The sequence below is a fragment of the Triturus cristatus genome, chromosome 3_1 (genome assembly GCF_964204655.1).
Source record: "Triturus cristatus chromosome 3_1, aTriCri1.1, whole genome shotgun sequence".
NCBI lineage: Eukaryota > Metazoa > Chordata > Amphibia > Caudata > Salamandridae > Triturus > Triturus cristatus.
Window position 1 is genome coordinate 237,712,585 of NC_140583.1, and position 16,620 is coordinate 237,729,204.

At 41.5% G+C, this 16,620-nt stretch overlaps 1 protein-coding gene across 1 annotated transcript in view; it reads right to left on the reverse strand.

The window, feature by feature from the left end:
* Window positions 1–5,630: 5,630 nt before the first annotated feature.
* OTUD7A (OTU deubiquitinase 7A) overlaps window positions 5,631–16,620 on the reverse strand; it is a 1,294,251-nt gene continuing 1,283,261 nt past the window's right edge. The window contains exon 15 of the mRNA XM_085643760.1: window positions 5,631–15,770. Within this exon, the coding sequence (XP_085499886.1) occupies window positions 14,343–15,770 (1,428 nt within the window). The 3' untranslated portion in view covers window positions 5,631–14,342. The remainder of the gene's footprint in view (window positions 15,771–16,620) is intronic.

Genomic DNA, 16,620 nt, shown 5'->3' on the forward strand with positions numbered 1-16,620 from the left:
TGGGCTGAAGCAAGTGAACTCCAATCGGTCAGATAATGTATTAGTGGACGCCAGACAGACCGGAATTTAGCATTGGTCTTGGCTAAGTTGGGGGAGAGTTGTTCCATCGCCATCACATGCCATAGGCGAGTGAACCATTGAGCAATGCAGGGGGCAGTGGTCTTTTTCCATGCCAATGCCACAAGCTGTGGCGCAGCATTCAGCATATGGGTGATAATCCTCCAATTAATGTGGGTCATTGCTTCTAGGGGATGCATGCCTGGCATGACTGTGAAGTAGGTAGCAGGAAGTGGGTAACCTACGGTGCCCTTGATGTGTCCTGGGATCTGTTTCCAGTATGTGGTTGCAAGACTACCAGATGCGACAAAAGTCCCCGGGTTCCACTCCGCTCTACCAGCAGAAGGGAGACATGGAGGGGTATACGGTGGAGAGGCAGGCTGGCATATAATACCATTGAAACATGATATTATAGGCTGTTTCCCTTTGGGTAGGCTTTGCTAAGTTTTGGATATATCTTGACAAAGGAGATCCCACTGCCTAGGGGAGATGCCTTCTGTATTGTTAGTCTGCCAGCAAGATTGATATGTGTGGGTTCAGGGAGTGTTGAATATTGAATTATCTGGTAGGTATTAGAGATTAGTCCTTTAGATCTGTCATAGTCTCTCACTAGTTTTTCAAAGGGGATATAGGATCAAGTAGCCCCAGATGGTTGGAGGAGTGCAGTGCCCAGTGCTGCAGCTGCCAGTACTGCAGCCTCAATGGTTCAGGTAGGTGGTAGTCAGCCATAAACTGTTCTAAAGATCTTATGGATCCCATGAAAGATCCCTTGGCATCCTACAATCCCCCGCCTCCCAGATGGGAAATTAATGGGGTTTGAGCGCTGGAGTGAAGTTGGGGTTGTGCGCAATTGGCTGGTATGGGGAAGGGAAGGTGGTGAACCCCCTCTTGAGTGCTAGTTTGTCCCATATTTCGAGCACTGTCCTAGTGGGGGAGACTATGTAGGCGCTGTGTGGCCTGGCGTGTCTGGGTAACCAGGCTAAATCATAAAGGGATTGAGCATTGAGTAGCTCTGCATGTTGCGGATGGATTAAGTCCCAATCAAAGCCTCGCAGGTACTCATCTATCACGGCTTCAAGGAAATCATCCCGGGTGTAGAGAGGTTTATAGTAGTCATGATATGCCCGCTGCTTGTCCCAATCAGAAGTCGCCAGGTTAATAAATATAGATATCTGGGGTTGCGCATCCTTGTAGTGGACTCACGGATCCTACTGAAATTCGATTGGCTACTAACACTTCAAGCAGGAAGTGTTGGCAGCCATCTTGGGACTGAGCTTGAAGCCGAGTTCCCAAAAATATGTACAAAATAAAAAAAGGGGGCAAGGTAGGAATACCCTGAACCCCCAGGTATGGTGGGGTCCCACAGGGACCCCGCCGGGGTATAACCATTTTTTCAATTACATTTTTCTGCAAATGTGTGGCTAGGCTCGCGGATCTGCTGCAAAATTGTAAAAAAGGCGTGCAGGCTCACGTGTCTTTTTCAGGAAGCCGCCGGTTGGGCCAAATCTTGGAGGCATGTACAAAATAAAGGAGTGGGGCAGATGAGGCCACCTAATAGGGTTTATTAAAACTCCGGGGACCACCACCTCCTGGGGTACCTATAATAAATTATGTGGGGGGCCCTAAAGGACACCCAACAGCCCAGGGGACCACTCCCCGGGGCATAACTTTAAGAAGAAGGAGGGGGCTGCACAGCCCCCTTCCGGGCCATATACACTCCAGTGACCACCACCTCACCTGGGTGGCCCGTTAAACTGAAAGGAGGGGGCTGTTCGGCCACCCTCCTGGAGCCATAGATGAGCCTATGGACCGTCACCCCCAGGGACGGCTGCTTCTATGTCTAAGGGTGCCCACCCCCGGGACACAGGTGGGAGCTTTATCGCTCCCGCCAAGCCACAGCAATGCTTTGAGCAAGCATGAGCATTTTCCATTTGTTTGATCAAAGCGGAGCACAATTGCTTTGACAGAGAGGGAGCTGAATGTAAGCAGCTCGCCCTCTGTCAAAGCAATGCCGGCTCATGCCTGTTCCATGACACTACAAAGTGGATGCCCTTGGTAGGACCAGGGCACCCACACTAGAGGCTTGGTCCTAGGAAATGGGGTCCGCAGTACTATTTAAATGTGTGACTTTTTTTTTTTTAAAGCGGAGCCTCTGGGGATGGGGTCTCTGGGGTCAAAATTGGCCTGGGGAGTGGAGCCCCTTCGGCCCCTCCCCCTGTAAGTTATTAAAAACATATATTTATTTTTAAAAGGCTGGGCCCTAGGGGATGGGGTCACTGGGGCCAAAATCGACCCAGGAAGAGAGGCAACGCGGCCCCTCCCCTATTCAAAATAGGCCTGCCCCCAGGTGATGTGATCCCCACCGAATAAATGAAAAATAAAATAACAAAAAAAAAAGACCGGCAAATCGCCAAAGGCACCGCCCCCTTTCAACACCACTCTGAAAATGCACTTCCTGGCATATTGTTGGTTGGGGGAAGTCTCCTTGGATGCTCAGGATCCTTAGGGGCCAACACGCCCTACTAATATTTCCAGCAAGTACCAAACAGCCTGATTGCTGAGAGGACTTCATAATCCACGCCTCCTTTCTCCACCACTCTACAAATGTACCTATTGGCGCACTGCTGGTTGGGGAATGAAGTCCCCTTGGCTTCAGATGGTCCTTGGGGGCCAACAATACCTCCTGTTACCACCAGTAAGTCCCACACAGTGGGATAGCTCAGAGGTCTTCAGGGGCCACACCCATTTTCTAAACCACTCTGCAAACGCAACCCCTGGCGCACTACTGGTTGTGGGATGAAGTCCTCGTGCCTCCTAAGGACCCTTGGGGGGCCAGAAACCATTTCAGTAAGTGCCACACAGCATGATTGCTGAGAGGTGGTCGGAGCCCATGCCCCCTTTTTTCACCACTCTGCAAATTAGCCTTTTGGTGCACTACTAGTTGGGGAATGAAGTTGCCTTGAATCCTGAAGGTCCTTGGTGGCCAACAAGCCCTACTGTTACCTCCAGTAAGCCCCAAACAGCGGGATTGCTGAAAGTTCTTCGGAGGCCACGTCCCCTTTCTTCATCACTCTGCAAACCCATCTCCTGGCACACTACTGGTTGGGGGATGAAGTCCTCTAGGAAGCTAAGGGTCCTTAGGGGCCAAGAAGCCCTCCTGTTACCTCTAGAAAGTGTGACACAACAGGATTCGTGAGAGCTGGTTGGAGGCCCCACCCCCTTTCTCCACCAGTCTACAAACGTGACTACTAGTTGAAAAACCATTGAAATTTGTTGAAAAAAATCAAAGGTTCTAGAGACCTTATAGTTAGGCTGACATTTGGCTCGCACAAAACCGGAGAAATTCAGTAGCCATAGTCAATAATCTTGAAGATCCCGGAGAGCAGAGATATGGGTCTAAATGTCAAAAGTATTTTAGGATCTGTATTTAGTTTTTCAAAAGGGCTATAACGTTTGCCTTTTTCTAAGAGGTGGGTACTATCTCGGATCATAGAGAATTAGTAAAAAGATCATGGTAAATAGGGAATAATCTATTCCCTATAAGCCTTGTAACCTGGGGAAGAACTGATCAAATGGGAAGCCAGATTTACTTTTGGTGAATAAACTTTCCCGCTCTTCGACTGTTGGAGGATTAAACTGCATCGGTTTATCCTGAGCCAGGGGCATTAAATGACATACATCGTTCAAGGGCTCATTGACTTACATTTCTTGCAAGGTTGTCCTAATTTTTTTTTAATGTTACCTTCAAAGAATATGCTCATTTGACACAGTACACAGGGAGGCACTTGTTTTAAGGGGGGTGCAGTATAAAATCATTGCATTATTGTGTGCTTTCCCAATTCTATTACAGTAAAAAGTGTAACATGCCAGTTTCAGATTTATGTGGTACTAAGAGCCACTTTGCACTTGTTTTTGTTGGCTTTTTTATATTGTTTTCTCCATGCGCGTTCTAGCTTTTTACTATGTTTTCTTTCTTCTGCTAGTTCACTCCTAAACCAAAGGATGGACGGTTTGTGTCAAAGAGTCCTGTCACTTACTTCAGGGGCAGCTATAGAAGCGGCTTCCAGGAGCCAGTTGTTCACACTGACCCCATCTAACACTACGTCACCAGTCAACATAGGTTTGGTGGCAGCTAGAGTATCCTTAAATAGGGATAAAGCCACCTTATACCAGGCACGATAAAAAAAAACTACAATCGTTTAAAAACCAAAGAAAACTGGGGAATTCAACTGGTATACATAACTGGCATAACTCCATTTCACTAGATTTCTATTTGTAACATATTATGTTAGGTTAACAGCACTTGCACCATGTGTATGGTCTCCATACTAATGCCACAGAGCTAAGATACAAAAATATTGATGTCACATATATTCAAGTTTGTTTTACATCACACATTCAGCTATGCAAAGCGTACATTTAGTGTCCTCTGTGTCTCTATATTCCTTATAGAGACACGAGAGATGTGCTCGCAAGCGCTATAACACGCCAGTATCAACCAACTACTAGTAATCTTAATAGATAGTCATTCACCTTTAAATAGGAGACCTACGGGCTTCTCCAAAGCTCATTTTGTAATTTAATTCACATTTTTGGCTTGAAACTAGCCATTATTCTGTGCACAATGTACAAATAAATCAGCAAGTAAAATACAAATTTTCTTCCAAAGTTCAGAACTTTTTTAGATTTTATCATTCGTTGCCAAAAACATCTGCTGATGGTTTGTAATCAATGAGACAGATTTACAAGCCCCTTGCAACACGTTTGCGCCGCAGTCGCGTCACTTTTGTGATGCAGCGGCGGTGTAAACAATGCACCACGTTGCAACACATTTACAACATGACGCATCTAGAGAGATATATTACATTGTAAAGCCCTGCGCTACATTATACCTGCATCAGGTATAATGTATGCAGGGTGGTCGTTCCAACTCAAGAAAGCCTCATAAAAATGACGCAGGAAATCTATATGATTTCACTGCGCCACTTCTACGACATCTCTGCGTCAAAACCTTATGCTTGCTTATAGCAGGAGTAAGGAGTGACGCAGCACAATAGGTATAGGCATTGCTGAGCATTGCTGGAGTTGCGCCGTGCGTGTGACACGACTCCAGAAATGCGCAAACTTTGCGCAAACAGATGTGTGTAACGCATCTGTCAATCCTTGCACCATGGTGCGCCGCTTTGTAAATGTGACGTATCCATGGTGGCGCAAGGGTTTTTTTGCGTGACGCAAGTAAACTGACACATCTCTGCTATGATGCAGAGATGAGTCAGTTTCTTGTAAATCTGCCTCTATGTTTTTACCTTGATAAGAATTATCCACTCGTGCAGTCCATTTAGAGGAACGCTAAAGAGACACAAAATGTTGCGGGATTACAAACATGTATTGGCAGTCCCACAAAAAAAGATGACAGAATAGTTGTATGGTAAATTTGCATCAAATCATTCGATAGCATCTCCTGTTGTTTACAAAAGAAGCAAAGGAAACATTTTCAAGAAAAGAAATGCCGAAAAACCAACAACAATTTCCGCATGAAAAAATAATTTCAAACATTGAGTAGCATCTGCATTTTTATTCAGCGTAAAAAAAATAAAAACAATTCTTAATGAAAAGACTGCTGCTAGAAATTCTTTTTTTAGGGAAAAGAAACAGAAACAAGGCGAACATGTGGATTAGGGAAACCAAATGAAACGTTTGAGGTAAAAAAAAGTAACATGAATATTTTCTAACTTTGACAGACATTTGAGTGCATAACAATGATTAGCATTCTTAGCTCACATTAATTCTTACAAAGCTTTTTCCGTCCTAGAGCAGCCTCTACCTACAATTCCGTAGTTTACCCACTAAAATGGCAACCCTGTTTTTAATAAAGGCGCAAAATATTGCTCTGTAGCATATTTTGAAAATAATATAAAAATAATTATTTCTATATTACAATTTTTAACTTGGCTTGTAAAATTCCAACATAATACAGCCTTAAATCTACAAACAGGACATACATACAAACACCTTTCTTGTTTCAACAACCACTATTCGTTTTTATCACATACATAGGCAATGTGCAAATGAACGGAAAGTAGAATACATTTCTGAGCCCCTTCCACTTCCTTACCACTGATAAACCCATTTGGTAATAAGTCTAGAAAATTCGGCCCAGCTTTCACAAGGATACCTGTGGTACATATAAAGTTACAGTGGGTAAAGCTGAAGAGTCACCTACAGTCAGAGTCCATGACCTTCCTCACTAGCAAGAGTGCTGCTAGGTCTTGCTATAACTACTGAGATTTCTAGGGTCCTGACAGCGTGAATATACTTCCAAGAGGCTAAACCAATAAATAAGTCATGCCCGCCCAAATATCCCCTAGCGGTGGGTGTACAAGTTGCATTCTGTATATATGACAGGGAATACTTTACCTGTTCAATTGCAATGTACGTGATGATATGTCCACGCCTATTCATTTCTACATTTGTGGAATGTGAATTTAAGTGCTAGTCATGGTGGCAAATTACACAATTATGATCCAATGTTTACACAATGCCATATTTACTGGATCATACAAACAAAGTGTACGTCAAAATGCATGTGCAAATGCAGAGGCCAAGGTCTACTGGATATGTAGATGAGCAAGTTCCCCCACAATTCCCTAGCATGAAGGGACCTCAAAAGCCAGGGGACAGTCGTAAAGCCACGTCGCTCAATCCTATGGCCCTTTGGGTGGAATACCTATTGAGAACCTGCCAGCTAAAATCCAATTGTGAATGTTTTTATTTCTGTGCACACAGGGCAGGTATCGAACCATGATGGTCATGACTAAAGCTAGCCAACAGTGAAGCAAAGCCAGATAGGAAAGGCATTCAGTCGCCACCAACCTTAGCTGGTTAAAAACCAGGCACCTGAATTTAACACTGGAGCAGTCCTGTCAAACCATATCAACTCACGCATCCCAACAATAAAATGTATCTCATAATTAGCAAGCATAGTCAAAACACAGGGTGCACCCCAAGGGCTACTCTCAGAGAGGCAAACGGAGCCTCTTAGGTTTGCTCCAATTAGCAGCTGGTAGACCTGTGCAGGAAGTCTGCTTGGCACTTGTCATATAAGGGTCAGAAATGTGTAGCCCAGCTTCAGATCTTAGGAACAACAGACAGATTAGTTGCGAATTTTGCATACATAGAACCCACAGGCAAAATGGTGTCCAATTTCTTAAAGGGTTCATCCTGAATTGTGTCACAATAGGCCTCTGAACACAAGCAGATATCATCAAACAAAGGAACATTCCGGAATGCCTTTTTTGGTGATTGTTACAGTTGCAGAACAGAGTAAAGAGAACCTTTTTTTCTTCTCAAAAACCAGTGGCTACTTTGAGAATTAGGTTGTTTTTTAACATATTGTTCCTGAGGTCCTAACCCATCTATGGCTAGTGAAGCTTGGTGAGCGATACACCGTAAGATGTTTGTCTATACATAGGGCATGAGCATTAGTGAATCAAGATGGCCATTTTGTTATAATCACAACATGTATCTGTTCACCGAAGGCTCCCATTCTGCTCATAGTGAACACACAAGACTCTAGGTGCCACATCCCTCATGACAATATACAGTTATGCTATCTTTGAATTCTTCAAGATTACATTAGTATTAAACACTTACAAAAGCACAAGAAGATCCCCCATTATACAAAAAAATGTTTCCTTACTCTACAGCGCATCTACCTGGGGAATCTTTGCATAGCAACTGTTAAGATAGCATAAGAGTGAGAGGAAAAACACTGGTCAATACAGAGCTGTTATCTAACCTACCTCCTTCTAAATCGAGTCTCACCCGTGTCAGTTTTGTGCATTACGGAGATTTGTACATGAGGTTATAACCATATGGAAAGACGTGACACATCCACTCTGCTCACAGCACATGATTCCCTTTCAAAGTTTTCCTATACAGAATTGAAACTAATAACTGGTGACTGAGATGGAGAAGCGGAAAGACAGTAGGGAGCAAGGCCACTTCAGTGAAGGCCGCTCTTTTGACGTCACCTCCTCTTCCTTCTTCCCACCCATGCCCTTACTGGCTCGAGGACTGAGATGAGGAATAACAGGATTTGGAGGAATGAAGTTTACATGTAAATAACTGGGTCCTTCACTCCTTGTCTGTCTTTTTCATCCAAGTCCTCATGTGGGAAGGACTGGGAAGAGAAAGCCTAAAGTGTGAAATAATGAAGATTATCAATAAGTAATCAAGCAAATAGCTGTTCCATTGCCGCCTCCTTAGCTGGAGAAAGCCAACAGGCTCCCTCCACACCTGTTCTGGAGACCTCTCTGCAACATTTTTTAATACATTTTTCTGTGGATCACAGGGCAACAAATACTAACCCGTGAAAAACTTCTGATCGGCCTAACAAGTGTCAGCATGTTTGTAAGTGAGAGTTCCTGTGTGACATTAAAAGCAATTTCAGCTCATTCCTTGCAACACATTTTTTGCTGTGGGGGGGTGGGGGCTGCACAACAATTCTTTAAGTTACAGTGGAAATCCCCTGAAAAATATCAATGAAAATAACATGTATTGCTTGAAATGTGGTACTTGTTGCACTACAAAGAGTTAAAGGAAAGAACCAGAAAAACGTGTGTGATTAAGGGGACACTACTAAAAAAAAGAATTCTACTTTAGTATCGTTGTTTAATCGTGACTGCTGCTGTATGTATAAATATATTGTTTGATTATATAGAGTTGAATATTGGGGGTTATATTGCTTCTAAGTGCTTGCAATTGTTGCAGGAAAGGGAATGTAGGCTAAGTGCATTGTGCATAAATACACCATCTCTTCAAGGGGAAGAGTAGGGATTAAACTCCAGGGTCCAATCTTCATTCAACTACAAGACAGACCTCCCTTCATGGATGCTGCACTGGAAGTATTTTCACACTTTTGCAGCTGTTCTTGGGTTTTTTCACTTGGTCCTTTTGACTTTGTCATTCATTACTGCCTCTTCTACAAAACTCTTGTGTGATTGCATCCAACGCATGGCACTGTCAATAACTGGTCTACCAGCGGGCTACTTCCTGGTTCTTTTGCAATGTGGGCACATTCATGGTATTTGCATGACCCACCATTTTGAAATCTCCCCTGTCTCTATTTAACAAAGCAGGTGCAGTTTGGAACTCTCAGTGTTGATGCAAAGGAACTGTGATTCACATTGACAGTAGCAAGGAATGAAAACAGGACTAGCCCTAGGCAAATTTAAGGGAGCTTGTAACCTGAATCAGACCTCATAATGGACATAGTGACGAAAGACAGGTTTTAAGTTTCCTTATTTCGGCCACAATTGTTGCGATTCCTGTACTAGTAATGGCTGGGAAGTCTAAATTGAAGGAACTTAAAATAGATGCATTCTGCCTGAATGTGCACTAGAAAGCTACAATAAATTGACTTTAAAAAGGTTTAGCAGCTGTACACTGAGCTGCTGTTGCACAGACAGGTCTATTGATCAAGGCATATGGCAAACGGCTGCTGCTTCCAGTGCGGATTCCAGAGCGCAGGAAATTGGAGACAATTATGGCATTGAAAGCAAAGGTCAGAAATGCTTTTCAAAAATCAATATTGGTCTAATTAGTGCGCATTTATTGTTTTTTCGTGTGCTTTACTGAATAAAGATGGAAATGTTAGCTTGGTATCCATTTCTGTAGAACCGTGACCATCTTAGGTTAGTTTAGATTGATTGTGCCGATTAAATTATTAATTTGCTTGTGGAAAATATAATTGCATATTGTGGATTTTATCAACATACGTTTCAATTGGCAACAGTATGTGTCTAAAGAACAGTATCTATACATTTCGCAACTGCAGGTTAACAAAGGATCATCTTTTGTGTAATTAATCAAAAAAAGTAAGTAGCACAGAATTGGCTTAACGTAGGTGCTTTTTGCTTAAAAAAACATGCTTCATGAGCAAAATTTAGTTTTGAGTAGTTTTACATCTTAAGTAAAGCCTGATAGACAGTGTGCAGAAATCTACAGCCAAAAAGTGATTACTATGGGGGGTTGAATATGTGAACTAGCACTGAAGGAGCACTCCTTTCCATACTCTTATACGCCATTTGTGAAAAGGCACGAACAATTAAAATTCGAATAAAATATTCGAAGAACATTAATATACAATTAGTACAAATAGTAAGGACTGTGCCCTCTTTGCACTTTTACTTAATAGGGAGTTGGACGTTGCGGGTTGGATCGGAAAGCCAAGTATGAGTATGTAAAAGAGTACTCTTGCAATGTTACTTCCCTTACTCAGAAATGCTTTTGTGAATCAGTGTAAAATAAATATGTATGCTATCCCATCATATTTTCACATTTAAAATAATATGCTCCTGTAGCAGGGTTGTACACAACACTTTTAAATTGCATTCAATAAGATTGCATTTAGTTTACAATGATACATGGACAAATTCATCTATCAAAAGGATTTTGTGATTCTAAGTGCAAAATGAAGATTGCATCAGTGCTCCTTAAACAATGGCCATTATTATTTACAGAGACCCAAAAAGAACAAAAGGCAATGTCTGCGTTTAAGAAGGCGCAGAGCAGTTGTCCATCTCTGAAATAATGATAATGCGCTTTCAAACCGCTCTAATTATTATTGTAATTTTTCAGTGATGGTACGCCTTCTAAGGAAGATTTGTCAGTTTTCAAATTTATCTTGAAATGTCGGTGTCAGATAGGGAATGTTTTTGGTTAGTTTTTGATTGAATATATATACGTATTATTCAATTCATATTTTAGTATTTATATAGAGCTTTTTACCATTGACAGGCCTGTAAAGCGCTTATTGCTTCAACCACCATTACTTCTATCGAGCCTTCAACGTAAATGATTAAGGATATTTAATGAGAAAAAGTATAGCAAAGGATAATTTGCACACAATGCAATCTATGAAGTAATATGATGCAATGGGATCTCATATCATACTTTGTGTGGGGGCTTTCAGGTTCCTATTTGGTTTTCAGATAGCAGTCCAACAGTTCTTACTGGGGACACCAAGGACCTATCACCTTTTTGGCATCAACTACCACCAAGGGTGACACCGATCAAGGCCTTATTGTCTTTAACATACAGGTGCTTTTTTGATAAGTAATGGCAATTTCCACGGAGGACTTCATTTAAGTGAGTTCAAAGAAAGGTCCACAGGCATTAAAGGTGAAAAATGAACTGTTAATGTTTTCACTTAATTATTGGTGATCATATCACCTGTTGAGGGGTATAGAACTACAACAGAAAACTCAAGGAATAACCATGTTGAACAAATCTCGCAATGAATCCCAGGTGATCCCAAGAGGGTTCAGAGGGTGATGTGGTAATGGAAGATAAGAGCTATGTTTTTTTAGGTGAAAGAGCATGTAGGTCACAATGGGCTAGATGTGCGTCAATGTTTTCTGCACCCAAGTTGAATCTGGGTGGTCAAAAAAGCAATTTACAAATATAAAATCCCAACCCTGGTTCATATGACCCAGAATGATGGAATTTTACACAATGTAGGGTCCACTTGTGAATGCAAACGTTTACCATTGCAACAGAATTTTCACATCACGTTTAGCCTTTCAGAGTAGATTTGTTGGTGTTCATGGGTGGGGAACTGCAAAAGTAGATAAGCATCCACAAATGCGTTCATTTGTAGGTATTTACATACCTCTTTTAAGTTGTTTCATATTCAGCTGGAACATGTAAACTTGCTTCTCTTAGAGACGTTAGTGCATTTCCATTGTGGAAAGGGAAGAGCACATGTACTGAGGGTGGAAATAGAAAGAGAACACGTTCCCCATAGAGAAGAGAAAAAAGATAAATGTACTAATGCACGGTTAGGTCACATTGTTGCATTCAGGATTTATCAGCTAGAAATTGCACAGAAGCATATTTTATACACTGGAGTACTTTAGGAACTGCATGACTGTAATAGATTTCTGGTAGTACTCATGGGTTTACTTGCGAATCCCTAAAAAGTCATAAATGTACTTTAAGTATAGGAATATTTCTATATTAGCAAATCTCTGACTTTTGCACCTGGTTCATGTTTAAAAGTTTGAGCAGAAAAGGTCAGAATACAGCAAACTAGTGGTATCAAGCATCGAGTTAAATAAGTCTTCACCAATGACTGCATGAAGACCTTCTGGTAAAAAGAAAGGAGAGATCGAAGGTGATAACATTAAAAAGAGTAGACTCAATTACTACTTTTAGTTGGAGTCATAACTTTATATCAGGGACAAAGAGATAAACCATGGTGCAAGCTGATAAAAAGACGGGAGAGGTATGTCTAAGAAAGTGACAAGTGAAAAAAGGGAGTTCTTGCTCTGGTAGTGAAAAGCCACAATAACAAACTTAGAGAAAGTTTTGTAATTGACAGCAGTTGAGAGATGATGACATGCTTCAACATGAAGGAAATTTGTCTTTATTAAATATTCTATTAATCCTGTGCTGATATCTCATATTTGCTGTTGAAGACTTAAGTTAAGTTGCTAGGAAAGCTCCAAAGTAAATGTTTTCCAGGTGGGTCATACTAAGCACCATATATTTCAACATCCCACTTTGGATTTAAAGTGTTTATATGTAGCAAATTTAAGCGAAACACAAAGGTGAGATGATTACAATAGTTCAATCAAAATGTAAAATCCTGGGCATTCTTTGGGGGTCATTTGAAACTTTTCTTGTTGCTCTGGAACTACTCCATCCTAATCCTCCTCACAAGCATCTTACATACTTGTGTCATGATTTGATAGGACTCTGATCTCCTCCCACATTTCTGGTGATATGCCAGCCTAGTATGATCTTTTTGTCATCATTTGTTTGAACTATTTAAACATTAATTAATGTGACTTACTCATTGATTCTTTTTGCGACCCATGTCTTAAGGCATTTTCACCCACTTACCCTGTCACAACTGCTGCTTCACAGCTTTAATAAGTATTGGTTATACTCACTGGGGGAATTTCTCCTGCTGAAGAATTCTGTGTTTTCAGTTTTATTTTACAAAGTGTGAGACAACATGGAATGTTCATTATTCTTCACACTATTCAATGTGAGTGTAGCTGAACACACCGAAGTTTGGTATAGAGTGACTGATTTTTAAAAGGCCGAGTTATAGTGCAAAATGAAGAATGATCAAATGATCGGTACTGCAACTAATATTTGATACTTAGAGTACTGCAATGAAATAACAAGTTCCCCAATTTTATTTTTGATATGTTTAATTTTCACTCTCTTCCCAATTGCAACTGCACTTCAGGATTTGAGGGCCTCTAGGCTTGATGTGTAGTATATTAAAACAAATGCTATGTGTTAAATGAGCTCTTCTGAAATATTTATGATCACTCTTGGGACATTATGTCTCATGAAATAAGTAGTGATGCTCAGTTCTCTGACTGAAAGACATCTTCCTCATAATAGGGGACTCAACTATAGCATGACTCAACATCAAGCATTAGTTATAAGGGTTTAAAATGAAATTGAACCCACCAATTAGTAGAGGATGTGCAGTAAGTTGGAGGTGACCCAATAATCCCAAGGGAAATTGGACTCGGAGGTATCATGTCAACATTGCCTATGGTGACTGGCACTGTATTGTCAAAAAGCCTTATTAACATGTATTCTAAGGCTCAGATAATATATGAAACCCAGATGATGTACGAACTAGGTCTGATTTAAGTCAATATGTATGATACACAACCTTTTAACTCATTCAATCTGCCTTTGCCATAAATACCAGACATAGAGGCTGTGTTTCATTCAGGCACCATTTGTTTCTAAACACACCCACTTGTTTAATGTAAGATGTCAGCAATGAATGTACAAGAAATGTACACCTGGCGGCTGCTACAGATACACAGACTTTGTTTTACTTAGGATCACCTTACCTATGGCATCTGAAAGATCCAAAAATCTTGGATTAAGACCATTCTAAAGCAAAGTGTTCTCATACTAACTTATTGCCCCCCTGATGACCTCCAACTACCTGAGTTATGTCAGTGTATTTTCAGGCACATTTAGTAATCTAGTACCAAAACATTTTTGTCACTGACAAAGGAAACAGCTGCATCTCAGCGTGACCAATGTACATCAATGAGATGTGGACAATGAAAAATAATTAATTCATTAAAAGTTTGCCATTTCATTTCCGCACAACCCCCACAAAATCAGCCATGTAGATCCAGTATCACATCCTTCTAAACATTTGTTTTGCTCCAGTGTTTCCGTTTCAAGTTGGAAAACAAAACAAAATACATTGTCTGTGAAAATCGCTATCACATTCAGTGCCTGTGGGCCTTGTTTTCCTTATCTCTCCTCTTCAGCTCCTCTTTGTAGCAGTAGGAACAGTAATTTCCAGTCTCAGCGCGTCCATAGAATGAACAGTTTTCCCGCTTACAGCGGCTCTGATGGAGGGAATATATAGGAAAAACTGAGTTTCGCCCCTTGTTTTTATCATTGTTCAACCAGGTCTGTGGAGCTTCGTGGTCCGCATATTCTAAACAGTCTCGGATATCAGCAGTGTTAAACCCGTTCGTGTATGTTTGAGACTTATGCTCAGTCGGCATAGCATACGCCAATGTTTCCACTGTGTTCACTGTGCGGATGCCTGCAACCCTGGCGGGGCTGTAGCTTTGAGAAGACAAGGAGCGATTTTGTTGCGGATATGTCGCACATGTTTTTAAGGTGCCTATTGCTGGCCGGTAAGCATCCTCTTTGAAACTTGAGGGCTTAGAGTTGACATCATGCAGATGGATCACACTCTGCCTTTGGACAGGAGGTGTATGGCTGTAGTGAGCAGATACCGGAATGGGACTACTTCTTTTAGCACCTGTGTTGGGTGAGGAACAGGTTGTGGGAATGGGGCTAGTGCGGTCCTTCAGTTTTAAAACAAGTTGTGTTGTATGGCTTTGAGGCAAGACTGGTGAAGCTCTATCCTGAGGAGAGGCATCTAATTTCTCTTTCACAAACCCATCTTGCTCCAGCTTCCTGCTTGCCAAGCCATTCAAGGATGCTTTCTTTTCCGCCTCTTTCCTCTTCTGCTCCTGTTCTGCAGTGAAGCGCTCTTGGGCACTCGTCAGGTAGAAGCCAATCATCTCTTCATGAAATTGATGCCTGTGGCTGGTTAGCAGGAGGCCGGAGAAGATGAACTTGCGTTCACCTTGCATAGCAGCCCTCAAGATGTTAAGACTGAGCTTTACGTCAGTGCTGTATTTCCAAGGATCACACTGCTTGTCCGAGAGAGACTTTGTGAGGATTCTATCAACTGGAGAAGTGCTTGCTTTGTCTGTTGGAGAGGGGCTCAATGTCTTCTCCGAAGGAGATGTACTGGCAGACTGACCAGACTCTTCTTTGCTTCCTTTCCGAGACTTGGACTTTTTCACTTTTTCAGTCGAATCTCCATTCTTACCATTACCTGAATTTGCCCGGCTCATTTTACCATGAACCAAACCTCCCAGGCCTCCCATGTTTTTTTTCAGTTTGATGCCCAATGTTTTGCTTAGACTCCCAAGTTTATTAGCCACAGAATCTGCCCGGTTCTTATCTTTGTCTTTTCGCTGTTTCTCTTTTTCCTTTTCCTTCCCATTCTTTCCATTGTTGGTGTTGGAATTACTGCAGATGGAATCACGGTCCGAGTCCATGGAGTCTGCTAGAGATTGGACATCTTCTCCCACAGAAGCCGTTGGAGATTCTGGTTGGGCCAGTGGAGCCTGTGTGAAGCAATTCAGAGAGATTGTCAGTGCTTTGAAAGTTTTTAACAACTATTAAAAATGTATTAAATTATTTTTATGCCTTTAATGTTTATTAAGGGATGCATAACAGACTGTGAACTAGTTACAGTTGGTGCGGCAAAGTGTTATACAGCATACAAATGATTAAATGAAGGATAAAAAAACATGCACCAGCCTGCAACACACAGATGGAGCTGTTATGCAAGGCCTCCCTGACCTATACTGAGAAGGCAGAGGAAGGAGGCTAAATAATGAGATTTAGAACACTAGCCTTGGAGTGGAGGCCAGACAGCAAACCATCAGGAGGGGGAGGAAGAGATCCCTAACAACACCTTCATACTTGAATGCTTGTATGGATCCTTCTGGTCCGTCTCAAATTTTAAAGGTAGAACAGGTGGGATATGTGACATCAGATTGTCAAATCATGCACATGAAAGTGAGAAGCATTGGCCAGCATGTCATTTCACACATTCCTGAATATTGTACATGCACATATCAAACCTATGCGCATACTGAAATTCATCAACATTGAGTAGGCTTGTTGATAATGTAAATTTGCATGTGCGTATCTTGTTGATTTCCAAAAGAGAAGCAATAGTAATTGCACTCTCAGACAAGTAACATAAAATCTATAAAAACCCACTCATTAAGGACATTAGTCTGCCCTTGAAGCAATCCTATAATCAGTTATTTTATGTTGTTGTGTTATGTGTATTTGTAAAGCACACTATCACCTGCGCGGGTATCTTGGCACTGATTGGCCATATAAACATCATATCAGATATGCAACAAAAACAGGGACAAACGTATGCAATTCTAATTGTCTTAC